The 21436-nt window shown below is 44.2% G+C and overlaps 1 protein-coding gene across 1 annotated transcript in view; it reads right to left on the minus strand.

Annotated features, from left to right (window-relative positions):
* Positions 1 to 21436, minus strand: part of nkain1 (sodium/potassium transporting ATPase interacting 1) — a 375231-nt gene that overhangs the window by 23075 nt on the left and 330720 nt on the right. The window contains exon 4 of the mRNA XM_068006844.1: positions 8151 to 8348. Within this exon, the coding sequence (XP_067862945.1) occupies positions 8151 to 8348 (198 nt within the window). The remainder of the gene's footprint in view (positions 1 to 8150; positions 8349 to 21436) is intronic.

Genomic DNA, 21436 nt, shown 5'->3' on the forward strand with positions numbered 1-21436 from the left:
GCGCTTTGGGACGTCCTGAGGTCATGAAAGGCGCCCTATAAATGCAGGTTCTTTCTTTCTTTCTGTGATTGGCAACAAACAGAAAATTTCTGCTTGTATTTCTGTCCCAACTCCCAGTCTAGACTGTGCAGCCTACTTTAGAACTTACCCCTTGAGGAACACCCCATCCCAATAGCTCAGTCGATATGGGAACTGTCTAGTGTGCGATGGAGGCAGGCAGACCACCAAAGGTCCTGGTCTGCGTTGAATCAGCTGACTCAGCTGAGGCTGTTGGGGCCATAACTGGCCTCAGCACTGCTGGGCTAGGGAGGGGAGAAACCTCGGCAGGGTTCTCGCTGTCAATACCTGCTGCGCGTGCGTGGACATCAGGTGAGAACAGGATACCCCCCCGGGGTTCAATGGCCTGTCAACGCTCATTGTCTGAATGGGGCGGGGGAGGTATCAGACGGCTATCAAGTGACCAAAGAACTGTAGCCTACTGTAACTCAGCACCTTCAGTAGAGAAGGGGAGAAAATTGGGGGGAAAAGGGGGAGATAAGTGGAATTCTTTACAGCAATTCTATTGAGATGGGAACAAGATGCCAACAGTGGGCATGCAGAATATAATTTTGATATTCCATTCCCTACTCACTTTGCTGAAATGCCCATTCATCAGACACTGATGCAAGTGAGAATGACAGAAATATTAAGTTAAATATGAAAGGGCTAAGAAATTGTCCAATGTGGAGACGGATGATTAGAATCTTTCACCGCTTCAATTCTATAGCTTTCCGAGATCTATTGAAATGATTAAAAATGTCAAACGAATATGACTGAGTAAGGAGATCAGCCAAGCAATATTCGTCATGTTAATCTGAATGAGGAAAGGTACTGGATAACTTGCATCATAAAGACACGGTGATGTGGATTAGTCGGTGAAACCCTGCTCGGAAAGCAAAATAGACATCTTGATTAAGAGAGCAGGGGTGGTAACTAATTTATTCGCGTTCTAACAGAATTAGCTTCTTATCATTTAATAATATCTGCCAGTGCCCTTCGGCACATCTCTCTGCCAGTATGGTTGATCACAAATAATCCTCTTTACCGCCTCGAATAAATGAGTATGCAGAGGTCACTGGTATTGACTGAGCATCACCATATCTGTAAAAGAGCTGTCCTTTCACTATCTGGTCTTGTTAAAAAAAACACACACACAAACACATTAAAGGGAAAAAAAGTTGGAGGAACTTTTTACAATCCGTCTTTTGGATGAGACATTACCTCATTTGGTCTGGCCTAAATGTGACTCCAATATATTGGCTAGGACACTGGGGAGAACTCCACTTCTCTTCTTCAAAATAGTGCTGAGGATATTTTACATCCACCTGAGAGGGCGGACAGGGCTTCAGATTAATATCTCATCTGACAGACGGCACCTCCAACAGTACAGTACTGTACTGGGAGTGTCAGCCTGCATTTTATGCTCAGGTCTCTGGAGTGGGACTTCGAACCCACAATGATCCACAGCTGACACACAAAGGGAATCAGCTTATGTCATAAGCCCCTGTCCTGGAGGACTGCTGCAATATGAGGAACCCAGACCCAGTACGCATCAGCAGCTTCAACACAGGAGGGGAGGAGAAAATTGGAGGTGGGGGGAGCGAGGGAGAGACAGACATTTGTGGAATAGGAGTAAATAAAGCTCGATTGGGGCAGCAATTGTGTATGTGTCTAAATGACTTCTATTCTATTTTTCGACAGGACAATTTATTCCAATACTGGAAGATACTAATTCCTCTCTGTAAAACTTTTTGCCATTTATGATATTGGTTGATGAACTCATAACATAATTTATTATTTAAGTGTTTGGACTGTAATGATCAGAAACCAAGGCCAATTTCCCTTTTAGCAAAATTTATGCAGCTTTAAAAAAAATTAAAAGTGAGAATTATGATCAACTTTTATGATTTTCTCCCCTTCCCCCCCACTCCGACCCTTACTTGTCCAGTTCTCTTAAACGTTTGCGTTTGTTTTTGATAAAAATACATTAAGTGCTGATGGCCGGCAGTGAGGAGCTAGGCTTGGAGCAGGTACCTAGCTCAACAAGGAAAGGTAGCTAAAGTTACACAGAAATAGTCACTGAAGAGTCTTGGGTTAATAACTAGCTCTACTTATACATTCAGTCAATTCACACTGCTGGGTTCAGTCATTCCTGCACTTCAAAGTCATGACAAATCAACAGAAATAAAACAAAACAACATCCTAGCTCTTCCTAAATCTTTAATTGTAAACAATTTTACAACACCAAGTTATAGTCCAGCAATTTTATTTTAAATTCACAAGCTTTCGGAGATTTTCTCCTTCCTCAGGCAAACATTTGCCTGAGGAAGGAGAAAATCTCCGAAAGCTTGTGAATTTAAAATAAAATTGCTGGACTATAACTTGGTGTTGTAAAATTGTTTACAATTGTCAACCCCAGTCCATCACCGGCATCTCCACATCATAAATCTTTAAAGGCATCCCAATTGGTGGGACTCTTACGAAATGAGTTGGTGGGCAAATGAAGTTACCTATGGACCTGAATTTCCTTGGATTTTCTGCCGCTGTAACTTCGGGCCTACCTGTCCCTGGAGTTGAGACCAGTGAGATGCAGATGCCTGCTGGGCGTCCCCAGGCAGAAGAGGACGCCAGCGAAGAGGTTTTCAATATCGGGCCGCTGCGGGGATTGACCTGGACTTGGGTATACAGGGGCATAATTTCAAAGCTGGCAGATGTCACGAAACTCGGAAATGTACTAAACAGTGAGAAGGATAGTAACAGACTTCAGGAGGACATAGACAGACTGGTGAAGTGAGCAGACACATGGCAGATGACATTTCACACAGAGAAGCGTGAAGTGATGCATTTTGGTGGGAAGAATGAGGAGAGGCAATATAAACTAAACGGTACAATTTTAAAGGGGGTGCAGGAATAGAGAGACCTGGGGGGTATACGTATACAAGTCTTTGAAGGTGGCAGGACAATTTGAAAAGGCTGTTAAAAAAGCATACGGGATCCTCGACTTTATAAACAGAGGCATAGAGTACAGAAGCAAGAAAGTTATGCTAAACCTTTAAAAAAAACTGGTTGGGCTCCATCTGGAATATTGTGGCCAATTCTGGGCACCACATTTTAGGAAGGATGTCAAGGCCTTGGAGAGGGTGCAGAGGAGATTTACTAGAACGGTGCCAGGGATAAAAAAACTTTGGTTACGTGGACAGACTGGAAAAACTGGAGTTGTTCTCCTTAGAGCAGAGAAGGTTAAGGGAAGATTTGATAGAGGTGTTCAAAATCATGAACGTTTTTGATAATGTAAATAAGGAAAAATTGTTTTCGGTCGGTAACCAGAGGGCACAGATTTAAGGTTGTTGGCAAAAGAAGCAGAAGTGTCATGAGAAAAAAAAAATTACGCAGCGAGTTGTTACAGTTTGGAATACACTGCCTGAAAGGGTGGTGGAAGCAGATTCAATCGTAACTTTCAAAAGGGAATTGGATAAATACTTGAAGTGGAAAAATTTGCAGGGCTATGGGGAAAGAGCAGGGAGTGTGACTATTGGATAGCTTTCAAAGCTGAATGGCCTCCTTCTGTGCTGTATCATTCTATGATCCTATGATTGTGAGGGAGGGGGGCGACCGGGAGGGGAGAGGAGGGGAGGGGGCAGCGATCAGGAGAGAGGGAGGAGGAAGCATCAGAAAATAAATCTTATGCCTTTAACACTTGAATTCATCTTTATGCTTTCATGTGCTTAAAAGTGAAGGAATCAGCTTGTTATAAGCCTGTGTCCCACTGCACTCTCAGTATAGTTACTTGCTTTCACATGTTATAGGCTTTTATTGGGTGTTTAGCTATTTTGAAGGCGTTGGCCAGCTTTTGCTAGTTTTCCAGTTTGGCATGTATGCAACAGAGGTGTCCAACCTGACATGCAGTCCCTTGGGCCCTGGCAATCCAGCCTTCAAAGCACAAGCAACTCAGTATTATTTTCATTTATATTTATTATTCACTGATTTGTCCTGTTTGAAGTCTGTGGACCTGGAGGTTCGAAACGGGTTGTGTTTTGGTGCTGTCGCCTCACATGGTGAATACATTCTAAATCAGAATACCGAAACCTCTCAGTATCAGCAACTGGAGATATATGCAAATTAATGGAGATCTGTATATGACCCACAAGGGTCTATGGTACATATCAATGTGACGTATAAATTAGAAAGGTTTGCACAGCCCTCCCCTAGAAGATCTGTTTCCCTCTTCCTATCCTAGCCATAGAATTATGGAATCATACAGCACAGAAAGAGGCCATTCGGCCCATCGTGCCCATATCGGCTCTGCGAAAGAGCTACCAATTAGTCCCAGTCCCCTGCTCTTTCCCCCATAGCCCTGCAAAATTTCTTCTTTTTAAGCACATGTCCAATTGCCTTTTGAAAGTTACTACTGAATCTGCTTCCACCACCCTTTCAGGCAGCGCGTTCCCGATCGTAACAACTCGCTGAGTAAAGAAAAAATTCTCCTCATCTCCCTCTCTGGCTTTGGTGCCAATTATTTTAAATCTGCGTCCTCTGGTTACCAACTCTTCTGCCAGTGGAAACATGACTATAACACAAGAACCTTACTGCCTTCCTGTTGTACAATTGGGAACAAACCCATTCTGTAAGATCGCCAACCAGTTACATTCTCATTAGATATAAATGGGAATGGAATCCAAGAGAAAATTGATACACACAAGGTCACGTTTCGACTTAATCTAAAGTTTCCTGGGGGGGTGGGGGGGAGGGAGCATGGTTTGCAGATCTTATTTCTGTATGAGTCCCTTGCTGTTTAAATGTGCTTTTGGATGTATTTACAATTGGTGCTAAAAGACTCAAAGAGATTGGCTTCTTATTTTTTTTTTCTTTTCCATTTGTGACAGATGCCTTATGCTATTGCTATGGCTACACATTGAAGGTCAATGTCTGCACTGAGTGGAGGAAAAATATAGAGAAGATGGAAGGATGTGTGCAGTGAATACCAGAGCATCCCCCCCCGCCTCATGGCTGCTGCTAATACCAAAGGAGCAATCCTCCATCCACATTCTTAATGGTTAATGGGTGCTCAATTAGCAGCAGATTTGCAAGAGATTTTTTGAGTAATTGTTCATAAATCATAATATATATTCAAATATTTGCATAAAAAATTAGCAGATTGTCCCATTAAAATCACGCTATCGTAACTGACTCATCTGTTCACTGTGACAGTGATTTTTAAAGTATAATTTTATAAAGGTCCTCACATTTTTGATGAGGCAGAATTTTGGATGCAAAAACAAGTATAATGAGTAACAAGTGCGCTAACAGTAGGGCAGAGGATGCAAATCCTCCGCGTATTTTATATACACAGCGTAGGGGTAGCTTTGTGAGAGTCCAATTCCAGTGTGAAGCTTCACCAGAGAGCAGCACAGGTCACAGTATCGGCCTTATAATGTTACGGCCCCATCTCCTTCTAGCGAGGCTCCATGCTAGCAGTAGAGCCTCATAACGACTCCTTTTATATCGTTGGGTTGTGCCTTTTTCCTTCTTTTTTTTCCCTTGCTCTCTCCTGTGGGCACTGATATATGCTGTAGAAGTATTCATAAGAACATAAGAACATAAGAAATAGGAGCAGGAGTAGGCCAATCGGCCCCTCGAGCCTGCTCCGCCACTCAATAAGATCATGGCTGATCTGATCCTAACCTCAAATCTAAAGAACACAAGAAGTAGGAGCAGGACCCGGCCACTCAGCCCCTGGGCCCGCTCCGCCACCCACAGGGCCTTGACCGATCCGAACTCAGCTTCATGTCCAATTTCCTGCCCGCTCCCCATAACCCCGAATTCCCTTTACTTCTAGGAAACTGTCTATTTCTGTTTTAAATTTATTTAATGATATAGCTTCCACAGCTTCCTGGGGCAGCAAATTCCACAGACCTACCACCCTCTGAGTGAAGAAGTTTCTCCTCATCTCAGTTTTGAAAGAGCAGCCCCTTATTCTAAGATTATGCCCCCGAGTTCTAGTTTCACCCATCCTTGGGAACATCCTCACCGCATCCACCCGATCAAGCCCCTTCACAATCTTATATGTTTCAATAAGATCGCCTCTCATTCTTCTGAACTCCAATGAGTAGAGTCCCAATCTACTCAAACTCTCCTCATATGTCCACCCCCTCATCCCCTCATTCCACACCAGTAAGTCCTCAGGGACCTCACCCTAGTGGTCAGTCATTGCTAATTCTTGCCAATGAGTGTCAACAAGGCCATTCCACCCCAGGGCATCCCAGCTGAGCTTGATCCCAATCCTCCTCCTAACCTCACCTCATATCCACATGTGAAAAGGTCATTGGAAACCAATCAGGAGCCGAACCCTGGGAGGGTTCTCTTCCCCTCCCTATTCCAGGGAGACTGTAGGACCATGGTCAGAGCCAGATGAAATCCACTCAAATCAGCAAAGACCCCGGGCGGAACTTTCAACTTTGGAGGAATTGTAAAGCGGGCGGTAGCGGATCAGCTGCCTGACTTTCCTTTCCATTGAGTTGAAAATTCTGCCCCATGGATGTTTCTGGTCTGTGAGGCTCAGTACCATGCCAGGCGGTACATTTACTCAATAAGCAACCTTAACTTCTAAGGCGCATTGGATTTAAGTCACACAAAGCCATGCACCAGTAATAAAGGGTAAATAGAAATCTAGTAAAATTTCATCCATTCAGAATACGTTACCCCTCGAAATGTAAGAAAGCTTTTTGTGCTGTGCGTTTGGGTAGAGAAACAGGGTTTATGTGAACAGTGATAAGTTTAAATACTTGCTGACTTTTTGAAACATGAATCCTCTTCTGATTTTGAACTTTCAAATGAAGTTTCATGTGTGTCCAGTACACATCAGACAAGTAGTTTCGCTTCAAAGTATTTTTTCTGGAGTTGGCCCAAACTTCTATTACAGTCATTGATGTTTGGAATCTGACTGGCAGCTCAATGCTAGTCTTTTTTCAAATTTGTTCTCAGGATTTGAGTGACACCTTGAGGAGGTGGTAAGCCTTCTTGATTTACATTTGTTCACACAACTGAGATGCTTGCTAGGCCACTTCAGTGGGCATCAAGAGACAACCACATAGTGTGGGAATGGAGTTACATGTTGACTGAGTAGGGATTTCAAATTCCCTTCCCTGATGGACACCAGTGGACCAGTTGGGTTTTTTATGACAATCTGGCAGCTTTTATGGTCATTATTTTCTGATACCAACTCACAAATTGACAGACTTGTTGAATTAATCTTCACACTTCACAGGGTGGGATTATGAACTCAAATCTTCTGTGTTGCTAGTTCAGGAATATAACCATTACACAACTGTGTCCTTAATAGTCTAGATTGGTCATCTGCACTATCGGTTACAATGGTCCTGTTACCATAATGTTGAATCACAAGAAATTAGAGATAACCACATCAGCAAAAGTCAACTCAACACCTTTCTCCAACTCAGACACAAACAATAACAGCTTGTTTCTAGAAATAGTATTTAACTGAATTAAGGTTCCATTGGTTTCTTGAGCTGATGGCCATTACACCCAGAGCCAAAATTGGCTCCATAACTCCAATTTGCCCATTTTTAAATTGATATTTTGGAGATGTTTGAATGTTTGCTCCCCTTCTCTACGGTCTCCCACAAAACATCTCCAACTGAAAGGACAGACTGGCAACTTTCTACAATCACCCTGATCTATGCTGCTCTACTATTGGTTGGTAGGGAGGGGAAACTGGGCGATTCGCCCTCTTTCCAATTGGGGATGGGATGCACATTGCTGCACTTGGCACCTTCCTGCCACACCAGTCAAGACTCATCGCACCAAATCCTACTTGATTCATACTTTCCCAGGACCTCAAAACCGTAACTCTTAATGTCCATCAATTTTTCGAAAACCCAAGCTTGGCGTCACCTAATCGCTGATCCTGATTTATCTCATCGTCTCTCCTGTTCTCCTCGACCTTGGCGGTCTCCCGTACTATGGACCTTGGCTCTTACCCTAAGCTTCTCAATTTGGAAAACAAAAAAAGCTAAGATTGGGAAAGCAGTGTGTGTGTGTTCACACTATTGCTTTGAATTTCTTTGTGATTGGAAACTAAGATCAACACTTACTGCGAGGAGGATCTGTAAGGAACTGCTGGTGACTTCAATGTACTGGTAATCGAGCAGGCACCCTGTCACTGTGATAACATGGTGGTCCTCTGGGGGTTGGTCAGCGGCAGTCACTGGGGTCACCACGCAGCCTGGTCCATTCTCCATCCACCACGAGCGGTGCAGTGAGGTGTTGAAGGTCATGACAAAGTCTCTGTCCTACAAGGAAAAACAACAAAATCCATTAGCCACCAAAATGTATGTGGAAACACTATGTGGTGTAAATTAACTTCTATCAATAACATTCGCAAAAAAGTTGAGATTTTTCCTGTTGTATTGGCAGGAGGAATTTCACCTCTATGTGTGTGTCAACTGCATTAACCGATAAATTGCTTTAGTCCAGAAAGCACTGTCCAGTCTAGCTTGTAGTCTTTTTATTAAGCCCAGGCCATTATACAACAGCACCACCACAGATAAGATGCAACTTTCACTACAGCTCACTACACCAGCAGGAGCTAGACGTGTACTGCCTGTGGACGAGCAGGAATTGGAAGTATGGAGATATTAACCCATTTCAAATGAATGGCATTAACGCCTCTGTTAAAAATAGCACCAGAGGGGCTACATTTAGTGACACCACCACCTGGCCAGAATGTAGATGATTGGGTAACTTTCCTCGTCAATCATACCTGGAGACCGCACTGCTGTAAGTGACTGGGATTGATTTTAGGCGCATAATTTGTATTATGTAACTATCCTCCACTCACTGCATTTTGTTGGAGAAATAATCCTGCTTTTATCGGGAGTCTCTGCTGTAGTTTCAGACATGAGTTCTGTTTGCTGCAGTTCATAGAGACTCTGTTTGCTGAGTAAATAGGTTTGTTCACTGTGAGTCCTGCTGTAAGTCGCGCCCCACCTCCAACTCATTGGCTGACACAGTGGTGTCAATACTCACTCCGTAATAAAAATCCAAATTTAAGGCCAGCTGAACCCTACTTAACGCAGAATGCTCGTTCATAATAAACAAATGTAGACATTGAAGACATTAAGGTAGACACCTACGGGTAAATTTTAACTGTGAGTTGGGAATGGGGGTGTGGGGGGAGACTTTCGGGTGTGAAACCCAGAAAGTAAAAGGCCAATCAATTGCACTTCCGGGTTTTGTGCTCGGTAGCCAGCCTGATTGACTGGGGGGTCGGGAAGGTGTTTGGGGGGGGGGGGGGCACGGGGGGCCGAAGAGATCAGGGGGCCGAGGAAGAGATCGGAGGGGCCGTGAAGAAGATTGGAGGTCGCTGGAGGTTGGGTGAAGAGTCGGAGGTTGGTGGGGATCCACTATCAGGTGGGGGAGGTCCACCATCATGGTGGGGGTCGGCAGATAGTGGGGGTCCCAACGGCCAGGTGAGCTTGTTGGGCCTGAATGAAGCACTCCCGCTCCTCCGGGCCCACAAGCAGTGCAATGAAGGCCCTCACCTCATGGATCTGGCCCTTTCTGCCTGCTTTCACCTGACATGAATGGGAAGCAATGGGAAACCCGAACAGGTAAGGTTAAATTTGTTTTATTAATCCTGTACACAAAATATTAAGTACCTCAAGTATCTCAATGAGGTACATTGCCTTTTTAAGTATTGGCCCGCCAGCTTGAAGTGGGGGCTGTACTTCCTGTTGTCTGTTGTTCACATGCATAGAAACCTGCCTGGGTTAAACCCAGAAGTAGGTGTGTTGGAGCTGGGATTTGGTCCCGCTCTGAAAACTAAGTATTTTTACTCCCCACCCCCTCCCAACCCACCCGTACTTGGGGGTTAAAATTTACCCCCCAATCTTGCTTTTGGATAGTCAATTTCCTTGCAGTAAAAAAAAAGCTTGTGTCATAACTGTGTGCTTGTAATTGACAGTTCCAGAAAGATTCTGGGATGTTGTGCATTGCTTGCCCCTAGAGCCAGTTATTAACAAGTGTTGGTTCTTAATAAAATCGCGTGGTGGGGGATAAGGTGGCTTATCACAAAATTTGTTTCTCGCTCCTTGATCTGCCTGAATACAACCCACAAATATTTCCGCAGGAATTCTAATTGGTTCCCAAAAGTCTGGCAGGCATGGCTACAGTTATGTTGAGGTAAATTGCTGCAGTCTGGAGTTTTCACAGCAAATTGGACCAAGCTTTGTCAAACCTCATTATATCACAGCACCTAGCAGTCAAACATTATAACCAGGCATGTGCTGTGGTGAAATGGATAGTGTCAAACATATCGTGAAAACTTTGCATTGCATAATTCATTCAGTGTTCAGATAGGATATGAAAACCCTCCCACAATATTCCACCCCTCTACTAATGTGCTCTACTAATGGTCCTTTGCGAGTGTAAAAGGGCCAAAACCCATGAGCAACACAAATAGTTATGAAGGCCCTTCACAGGAACGAAAAGAAAGACTGTATCACCTGGTACAACAGTCTGCGGACATTATTAGGCCTGGATTCAAAATTACTCCCAAACATTACAAACGGCACACACTAACATAGGAGATTTCACACTCGCTCAATAAAGGCTACTTCTGATAAGATCCAGACCTTCAAAGCATCCTACGCACTCTCATCCCACGTAATCCCCGCGTGGGAGACTTCTACTGCCTCCCAAAGATACACAAAGCCAACACACCCGGACGTCCCATCGTATCAGGCAACGGAACCCTGTGTGAGAACCTCTCTGGATACATCGAGGGCATCCTGAAACCCATCGTACAGGGAACCCCCAGCTTCTGTCGCGACACTACAGACTTCCTACAAAAACTCAGTACCCACGGACCAGTTGAACCAGGAACACTTCTCACCACGATGGACGTTTCGGCACTATACACCAGTATCCCCCACGATGACGGCATCGCTGCGACAGCATCAATACTCAACACCAACAACAGCCAATCTCCGGAAGCCATCCTACAACTCATCCGCTTCATCCTGGATCACAATGTCTTCACCTTCGATAACCAGTTCTTTACCCAAACACACGGAACAGCCATGGGGACCAAATTCGCACCCCAATACGCCAACATTTTCATGCACAAGTTCGAGCAGGACTTCTTCACTGCACAAGACCTCCAACCAACACTATACACCAGATACATCGACGACATTTTCTTTCTATGGACCCACGGCAAGGAATCACTAAAGAGACTACACGATAACATCAACAAGTTCCATCCCACCATCAAGCTCACCATGGACTACTCCTCAGAATCAGTTTCTTTCTTGGACACACGAATCTCCATCAAAGACGGGCACCTCAGCACCTCACTCTACCGCAAGCCCACGGACAACCTCACGATGCTCCACTTTTCCAGCTTCCACCCTAACCACGTCAAAGAGGCCATCCCCTATGGACAGGCCCTGCGAATACACAGGGTCTGCTCAGACGAGGAGGAACGCGATGGACACCTACAGACGCTGAAAGACGCCCTAGTAAGAACGGGATATGACGCTCGACTCATCGATCGACAGTTCCGACGGGCCACAGCAAAAAATCGCATAGACCTCCTCAGGAGACTAACACGGGACGCAACCAACAGAGTACCCTTTGTCGTCCAGTACTTCCCCGGAGCGGAGAAACTACGCCATGTTCTCCGCAGCCTTCAACATGTCATCAATGAGGACAAACACCTCGCTATGGCCATCCCCACACCTCCACTACTCGCCTTTAAACAGCCACCCAACCTCAAACAGACCATCGTTCGCAGCAAATTACCTAGCTTTCAAGAGAACAGCGTCCACGACACCACACAACCCTGCCACGGTAACCTCTGCAAGACATGCCAGATCATCGACACAGATACCACCATCACACGAGAGGACACCACCCACCAGGTGCATGGTTCATACTCCTGTGACTCGGCCAACGTTGTCTACCTCATACGTTGCAGGAAAGGATGCCCCAGAGCATGGTACATTGGCGAGACCATGCAGACGCTGCGACAACGGATGAACGGACACCGCGCAACAATCGCCAAACAGGAGGGTTCCCTCCCAGTCGGGGAACACTTCAGCAGTCATGGACATTTATCCACCGATCTTCGGGTAAGCGTACTCCAAGGCGGCCTTCGAGACACACGACAACGCAAAATCGTCGAGCAGAAATTGATAGCCAAGTTCCGCACCCATGAGGACGGCCTCAACCGGGATCTTGGGTTCATGTCACGCTACACGTTACCCCACCAGCGAACAAATGTTATCTGTTTTTAATATAATGGGTCATTTGCTGGCTTTCTCTGCCTTCCGGATGTTTCTGCCTCTCTCTGTTTTTTTTCCTGTTTGTTTTTTTGTTGAATGTGTATTCGGGGGTTCTGCAGGTGACACCTCTCTGTCTGAACACGGTGATTGCCTTGGCAACGGGCAGTTGCAGGGGCATTCTGTAAACACCATGTATTGTTCTATATGTATAAATGCGTAGGCTTCGAGGAGCTCCTGAACATTTACCTGAGGAAGGAGGAAGTCTCCGAAAGCTTGTGAATTTAAAATAAAATTGCTGGACTATAACTTGGTGTTGTAAAATTGTTTACAATTACTTCTGATAAGACAAACATCTGATTAATAATTTGAATTAAGCAACTTAAGTCACTGGGGCAAAGTCCGAGAGCTCTCTACCTAACAGCACTGTGGGAGCACCTTCACCACACGGACTGCAGAAGAAGGCCCACCACCACCTTCTTGAGGGGCAACTAGGGATGGGTAACAAATGCCGGCCTCGCCAGCGACGCCCACATCCCGAGAACGAATAAAAAAAGTAACACAGCACAGTGATAATTTAATGATTAAAAAAATGATAGTTTGAATCAAGTGACTGTATTTAGAGTAGGCTTTTGAACAAATGCACGGTAGACCCAAACCTAATCCTCTGATTGGCTGGCCAATGCTCATTAGTCACTGATAAACTGCAGAGTCAGCTGCTATTTGAGAAAGTACGAGAAGAGGGCGTGTGTCCGTATGGTGGAGCTCAGAATGCCTTTACATGCCTTGCGTTGGATATACTTCATATGTGCTCTTGGAGGTTTTAATAAACCTGCTTAACGAACATAATCAGAGTCTGACAGAGTATTTGTACAGTGTAACCTCCTTAGAACAAAGCTGCTGTAGCCACAAACATTGTTATTTTATAGATGATATTTGTTAAATCAGTTTTACCTTGCTTCTCACACTCTGTTGTCTCTATCCCACCCACCTGAATCTGTTGCATTCACCTGTAACTCAGTGCTCTGTAGGAAGTTGCCAGCTGCGACAATCACCTGCTATTGTACATTAAACACAAGCACCGCACCCTGGACCTTTAAAAACGCTTTAAGTGGACAGTCTCACTGTCTCTAAGTAAGATTCCTTACATTTGTCCACCCCAGTCCATCACCGGCATCTCCACATCTAAGTGACTGAGGAGAACCAAAATTCATTATAATGTTATAGTGTCAGCCGGAGCGCAGTTGGTACCACTCTCACCTCTGAGTCAGAAGGTTGTGGGTTCAAATCCCACTCCAGAGACTTGAGCACATATTCTCAGGCCGACACTCCAGTGCAGTACTGAGGGAGTGCTGCACCGTCGGAGGTGCTGGCTTTTGAATGAGACGTTAAGCCGAGGCACTGTCTGCCCTCTCAGGTAAAGGATCCCGTGGCCACTATTTCAAAGTTAAGCAGGGGAGTTATTCCCAATGTCCTGGCCAACATTTATCCCCCAACCAACATCACTGAAACAGATTATCTGGTTGATATCACATGCTGTTTGTGGGAGCTTGCTGTGTGCAAATTGGCTGCTGTGTTTCCTACATTACAACAATGACTACATTTCATTGACTGTAAAGCGCTTTGGGAAGTCCTGAGGTCATGAAAGGCACTATATAAATGCAAGTCCTTCTTTCTTATTTTATTGGTTTGGGCATGAAAGCAGCCTTTGATCACATCAGCTGGTCTTTACTCTTTAGTGCACTGCACCAGAAAGCCACAGACAGAGCCAATGGAGGTGTGAAATACTTACTTGGGAAGAAAGGTCATTTGGGATAATGGAGAGAGGGTGGGGAATTGGGATTAAAAAGATGAAGAGCTGCCACAGTTAACAAAATGCTGCAGCAAGTTTGCTGGGTTAAATGGCCTACTCCAGTCCCTAATGTTCCTTAATCAATTTTGTTTTAAAAGCATTTTCCCTGGTAAAATATTAGAGAAAAATTTGCAGGCAGGAAGGACTTCACAAACAATTTTCCATCAGAACCTAAATAAATGGTTGGTCCTGCACATTTTTTAAAAAATGCATGAGATTGAAAAATAAATCCTCAAAGGGTAAACATCAAGGAAAAGAACAAAGTCAAATTTGAATTTTTTTAAAAATAGTTCACAGGAAAAACCAGAACAATAACATTTACCTGAGATAAATTTTAAAATCGTTTATTAATCACTGTATTGAGTGATGTGGCAGGTTTCAGTTCTGGGACAGGGAACGCTGGATTTGTTAAATCAACGTATACAGTCTTTTTTTTATTATACAACTTACTGACCATTCACCATAGGTTTAACTGCACCACTGTGGGCTGTAATAATGTCCATTCAATATTGCCTTTTTATCTCTTTTTATTATGAAGTCTTTTGAAGGTAGCTGGAGTATCTTTGCACTAGGCTCCACCGATGACACAGTATGAACCTTCTAAATATGCATTAACAGGTTTGACACTCTATTAGAAAAACTTCACATCTCCAAACACTTCCTGTCCACACCTCACATTCTGTCTGACGCAAATTTCATGAAAAATGTGTGAAGTGAACTAAGGCCCTGATTTGAAACTCTGCTGGTGTAGAACATACCCGAGTCAGAATCTCTGCCGACGATTAACTGTCCTACCCACAAACAAAGCCAGGGTCCTGCTCTCCAGACTGAAATAACAAGTAACCTTTGAATTTACTCAAGCCGCTGTTTACTTAACATAATTTGAAGTTATAGCCCTGGAGGGACACACACTGACACATTCATAGAATCACAGAATCACATCGCACAGAAGGAGGCCATTCGACCCATTGTGCCTGTGCCGGCTCTTTGAAAGAGCTATTCAATTAGACCCACTCCCTCGCTCTTTCCCCATAGCCCTGCAAATTTTTCCTTTTCAAGTATATATCCAATTCCCTTTTGAAAGTTACCACTGAATTTGCTTTCACCACCCTTTCAGGCAATGCGTTCCAGATCATAACAAGTTAGTGCGTAAAAAAATTTCTCCTCATCTCTCCCCTGGCTTTTTTGCCAATTACCTTAAATGTGTGTCCTCTGGTTACCGACACTCCTGCCAGTGGAAAGAATTTTTCCCTATTTACTCTATCCAAACCCTTCATAATTTTGAACGCCTCTATTAAATCTCCCCTTAACCTTCTCTGCTTTAAGAAGAACAATCCCAGCTTCTCTAGTCTCTCCACATATCTGAAGTCCCTCATCCCTGGTACCATTCTAGTAAATCTCCTTTAATAGAGAATAATACATTGTGTTTTATGTGATATAATATTCCTGCCCTTATACACTGCAGTTCCATGGGAGATTCACTAATTTATATATATATATAAACACACAGGCCTGTCACAGTCCATGGTGAGAAATCTGATGATTGTCTCTATTTTCTGCTATCAGTTGATTGAATCACAATAAGGGTAAGGGACAGCTGGGGAACGACTTCAATTTATTTTTTAATTCACATTTTAAAATGCAAATGCGACAGATTTTGCAGAATATTACTTTTGACAACGATGGATAACAGAGAGTGCTTTTGTTTCTCACCATAATGTCCCTCAGCACTTAAGGGCATTGCAAGTTTTCCTGAACAAGTCCGCCTATCGTTTCCCATTACTGAAGTTCATATCAATGATGCAGATGAAAGCTACAGAGAGTCTCCAAAATCTACTGAGATTGAACTCCCCCAACTCTTATCCGTTTTGTACAATGAAATGAAGCTTATTGACTACTAGTCTGAATGCCCGCAGATAAACAAAGTTTTGCATTGGAAGAACAAACGTAGGTGGGTGCATTAAACCGCCAGAGGCTCAGTAACCACAGTGTCCATCTCAAGGGAGGACCACAATGCAAATACCTACACTTAAATTAAACACTGTAAATACATACTCTTGGTACAATGCACTTTTCACTGGGTTGTTGTGAAGGATCTAACACTACCGGCACTCCCCAGAGTCAGTCTCCAAAGTCAATTGCAGCCCAAGCCACTGAGTAAAGCTCGCTCACCGTTACTCTGCATACACACCGTACCCTGTATGCTTTATACCGTGAATGCAATGTATCACAATGTGTGGCTGCCAAAGAATATCCACATCTTCCATAAAATGCTGCCTTTAGTTATCTTTCTTCAGGTTTTAATGACCTGCACACCTCAGGGTATTACTTATATTACCAGTGTGATTTGTCCATTGCACCAAGTGAAAGAACCATGAAGTGGTGCTGTTCGATATTAATGACAAACATACCAAAATGACGGTCAGGAAAAGACCCACTGGTCCATCTAGCCTGTCCCATATAGTTGTGATGACTTATGCATCACCACACAGAAACTCCACACCCACCTGGAGCCATAGTACTATTACTACAGCCTCTGCTACTACTGATATTACTACTGCTGATACTATTACTGCTGCTGCTACTATTGATATTACTACTGCTACTGCTACTATTATTGATACTACTATTGATACTATTACTACTACTGATACTACTGCTGCTACTATGACAACTATCGTTGCTACTGCAACTATTACTACCGCTGCTGTTACTACTGCAGCAGCAACGATGACTTCATTAAAGAGCGCCTTTAATGTAGACAATATCCCAAAGTACTTTACATAGAAAGGAGAAATAATGAAACAGGGAATGAAAACAGACAGATGATAAAGGGCCATTTGGGCTACCCCGGGGGTTACTGGCACCCATGGGGCTGGAGGGCTACAAACGATGGAACTTTCATGGGTGCGGAGAGGAATTGGAGAAAACAACACTTGCAAAACTTGCAATTCTATATTTATTTCTCAGAGGAAAGAAAATGGCTTGAGAGTGTAAACACGTCACTGGAACAAAATAGTGAACGCTCTGACCCAAAAAAAAAGTTTAATTTGACTGACAAATAGACTGCAGTATTTTACTATCGATCGTGATTTGCTGTAACCATGTGAGAGGCAATTATGGGTGCATTAGAGGCAACGGAATAATAAAGTAAAGAAATCAATGCAGAGCACAAAATTCTTCTTATGTAACTTGGAAATTAATTTCAAAGATCTAACACAATTGAGTTGTGAAACTGAGCGTGAAAGTTTGTTCTAAGTGGTGCTGCATTGAAGATATAAAACAAGGAAGAGCAGCATTGTTCCACGCCCCTTGCTGCATATTCCAATATGGAATAACAATTGGTGCCTTAGCCTTAACAGGGCATTCTATGATACTGCCCATGGTGACACAAGACTTTTAACACTGGACCACTTAGTCATTAGCATGGCCTAATCAATAGTCAGCCACTATTGTAAATCATGGTGCTCCCAGCAAACAGTTTAAACGTAATTATTTATAAAATCAATAAACTCTGAGGCCTTCCACTGATTATAAGCTATACTTCTCCCCTCGTAGTTCTCATAACACCACTGACAAAGTCAACACATATTAAGTCTCTTTGCGTACCTCTGTGACATACAGCTGTCAACCTGTTCATCACAAGCTACTTCTCAGTTATTTCGACCAGTTGTGTGTGCCACAGGGTTGCCAACTCTGGTTGGACATATTCCTGGAGGTCTCATTACATGGCCTCCCGCCTCCATCCGCCCCGCCCCCACACTCCCACCACTGGTCGCCCAACACGTCCATCCTCGCTGCGCAACACCTCCCCGCACCATAGTCATAGAGTCATAGAGTCATAGAGTCATACAGCACGGATAGAGGCCCTTCGGCCCATCGTGTCCGCGCCGGCCATCAGCCCTGTCTACTCTAATCCCATATTCCAGCATTTGGTCCGTAGCCTTGTATGCTATGGCATTTCAAGTGCTCATCCAAATGCTTCTTGAATGTTGTGAGGGTTCCTGCCTCCACAACCCTTTCAGGCAGTGAGTTCCAGACTCCAACCACCCTCTGGGTGAAAAAGTTCTTTCTCAAATCCCCTCTAAACCTCCCGCCTTTTACCTTGAATCTATGTCCCCTTGTTATAGTACCCTCAACGAAGGGAAAAAGCTCCTTAGTATCCATCCTATCTGTGCCCCTCATAATTTTGTACACCTCAATCATGTCCCCCCTCAGCCTCCTCTGCTCCAAGGAAAACAAACCCAATCTTCCCAGTCTCTCTTCATAGCTGAAGCGCTCCAGCCCTGGTAACATCCTGGTGAATCTCCTCTGCATCCTCTCCAAAGCGATCACATCCTTCCTGTAGTGTGGCGACCAGAACTGCACACAGTACTCCAGCTGTGGCCTAACCAGTGTTTTATACAGCTCCATCATAACCTCCTTGCTCTTATATTCTATGCCTCGGCTAATAAAGGCAAGTATCCCATATGCCTTCTTTACCACCTTATCTACCTGTTCCGTCGCCTTCAGGGATCTGTGAACTTGCACACCAAGATCCCTCTGACCCTCTGTCTTGCCTAGGGTCCTCCCATTCATTGTGTATTCCCTTGCCTTGTTAGTCCCTCCAAAGTGCATCACCTCGCACTTTTCCGGGTTAAATTCCATTTGCCACTGTTCCGCCCATCTGACCAACCCATCTATATCGTCCTGCAGACTGAGGCTATCCTCCTCGCTATTTACCACCCTACCAATTTTTGTATCATCAGCGAACTTACTGATCATACCTTTTACATTCATATCCAAGTCATTAATGTAGACTAATTGGAAAGCGAACAGACTCTTCATTACCCGATTGGGTGAACCTTGACTGTGAATCAAAGAACCTATTTTTCCATCTCTAATATTTTTTATAACTAATAAACAAAAATGTTCAAAGAAAGTGAAAAAAAACACAATATTTTTTAATGTCCTTATTACATGGAACATACAGCACAGAAACAGGCCATTCGGCCCAACAGGTCCATGCTGGTGTTTATGCTCCACACGAGCCTTCTCCCTCCTTCATCTAACCCCTATCAGCATATCCTTCTATTCCTTACTCCCTCCTGTGTTTATCGAGCTTCCCCTGAAATGCATCTATGCTAGTCGCCTCAACTACTCCACGTGGTAGCGAGTTCCACATTCTAACCACTCTCTGGGTAAAGAAGCTTTTATTTTTCTCCTGGGTGTTGCTCACAGAAGTGTCCTGGAGATTAATCTTTAATTCCTGGAGACTCCAGGGGCAACAGACAACTGCAGCCAATGTTGGCCCGAGCTAACCTAAGGCCAAGTACATGACTGGCCACTGGGTGCTTCCATCACCAGTAGAAAGAAAAAAGACTTGCATTTATATAGCGCCTTATCACTTTTCTGAAAATTGACCCAAAGCACTTCATAGACAACAACAACAACTACTTGCATTTATATAGTGGCTTCAGCATAGTTAAACGTCCCAACGGACTTCACAGGATCGATTATCAAACAAAATTTGACACCGAACCACATAGGGCGATATTAGGACAGGTGACAAAAAGCTTGGTCAAAGAGGTAGGTTTTAAGGAACCCCTCAAAGGAAGACGGAGAGATGGAGAGGTTTAGGGAGGGAATTCCACAGCTTCGGACCTAGGCAGCTGAAGACACAATGAATTTTCATCGAAATGAAGCCACTCTTGTTATGTGAAGCAGCCATCTACAGCAAGGTCTCACAGATTTCGAGGAAATGAATGATCAGTTCATCAGTTTTGGTGGTGTTGAGAACTCCTTACTCTTCTTCAAATAGTGCTGTGGGGTCTCTAACAACCATCTGAACTGCTGGGACAGGCGCCTTTCACCTCTGACAATGAAGCACTCACTCAGTACTGCCCTGCCCTGTTAGCCTAGATTATGTGCTGAGGTCCTGGAGCAGGAACTTCCAATGAAGATTATTAGTTTCCAACGCAGCTCCCTCGATGGTTTGGTGGGAACACACAGCACGTGATGCGTTCCAAGCTCGATTGTTGATTTGTTGTGCTGAGTTAGCTGATTCCAGCCAGGGCAGTCGGTAGAGCAGTGCAGTAAACTGCGGTACCCCAGGGGTGGGTAAAGGAAACGTCATCCAGGGATCTCATTCCTGATTGCAAGCTGGAAAGTGCGCATGTGCGAACATCAGGTGAGGTCACGACCGGGCTCCTTATGATTGAATGACCTGCTGGTGCTCATCGGTTAGGCTCACTTTTCAAGAAAGGCCACATAAACAAAGGAACCAGAGCACAGATAGCGCTCATGGGACTGTACAACAACAACTTGCATTCATATAGTGCCCTTAACTTAGTAAAACATCCCAAGACGCTTCACAGGAGCGTAATCCAACAAAATTTGACACCGAGCCACATTAGGAGATATTAGGACAAAAGTTTGGTCAAAGACATAGGTTTTAAGGAACATCTTAAAGGAGGAGAGAGAGGTGGAGAGATTTAGGGAGGGAATTCCAGAGCTTAGGGCCTAGGCAGCTGAAGGCATGGGCGCCAATGGTGGAACGAAGAAAATCGATGATGCGCAAGAGGCCAGAATTGGAGGAGCGCAGAGATCTCGGAGGGTTGTAGGGATGGAGGGGGTTACAGGTATGTAGGCCGGCAAGATTGTCAGCAACTTCACAAGAGGGGGGGGGGGGAAGAGAAGATTGTGGGGGGTGGGGGGGCGGATCCTTCAAGGTTGATGGTGTGTCAGGGACAGGCAATCGAGTTGAGCCTTTGTCTACTGTACCCGTGGTTTTCATTAATTCATCATTTCCACTTCAGTTTTCTTTCCTTTCTTTTTCCCATTCATTATTTTTCTGTTCTCTGGTCTCACACCCATTTGATTTCTTTTTTTCTTCATGCACTGTCGTGGTTATTTATTCCCTTTTTTGTTTACGAAAGCTTCTTCTTTACTTTCCTTCCACTGTTTTGAATTATCTCTCATCTTGTCTGTGCTTTACATCAGTTCATTATATTTCCTGCTGCTCTGGTTGGACGACGTTTGTCCTTTAGTTGGTTTCAGTCCTTTTCCAACTGTTTCCATATTTTCTCGAAATCCCTTTCTCAGTTGATGTTCATTTTTTTTTCTTTGAGGTATCGTACTCTACCACCTTATACCTCACCCTCTCACTCCGTTTTTCCCTCTCTCCCTAACTCTAGTCCCGATGTTAAATGAACCCACTTGGCAGGAATGGGGCAGGTTCGGGTCGATGCCTGTTTTACACACC

The sequence above is a fragment of the Heptranchias perlo genome, chromosome 26 (assembly GCF_035084215.1).
Source record: "Heptranchias perlo isolate sHepPer1 chromosome 26, sHepPer1.hap1, whole genome shotgun sequence".
Taxonomy (NCBI): domain Eukaryota; kingdom Metazoa; phylum Chordata; class Chondrichthyes; order Hexanchiformes; family Hexanchidae; genus Heptranchias; species Heptranchias perlo.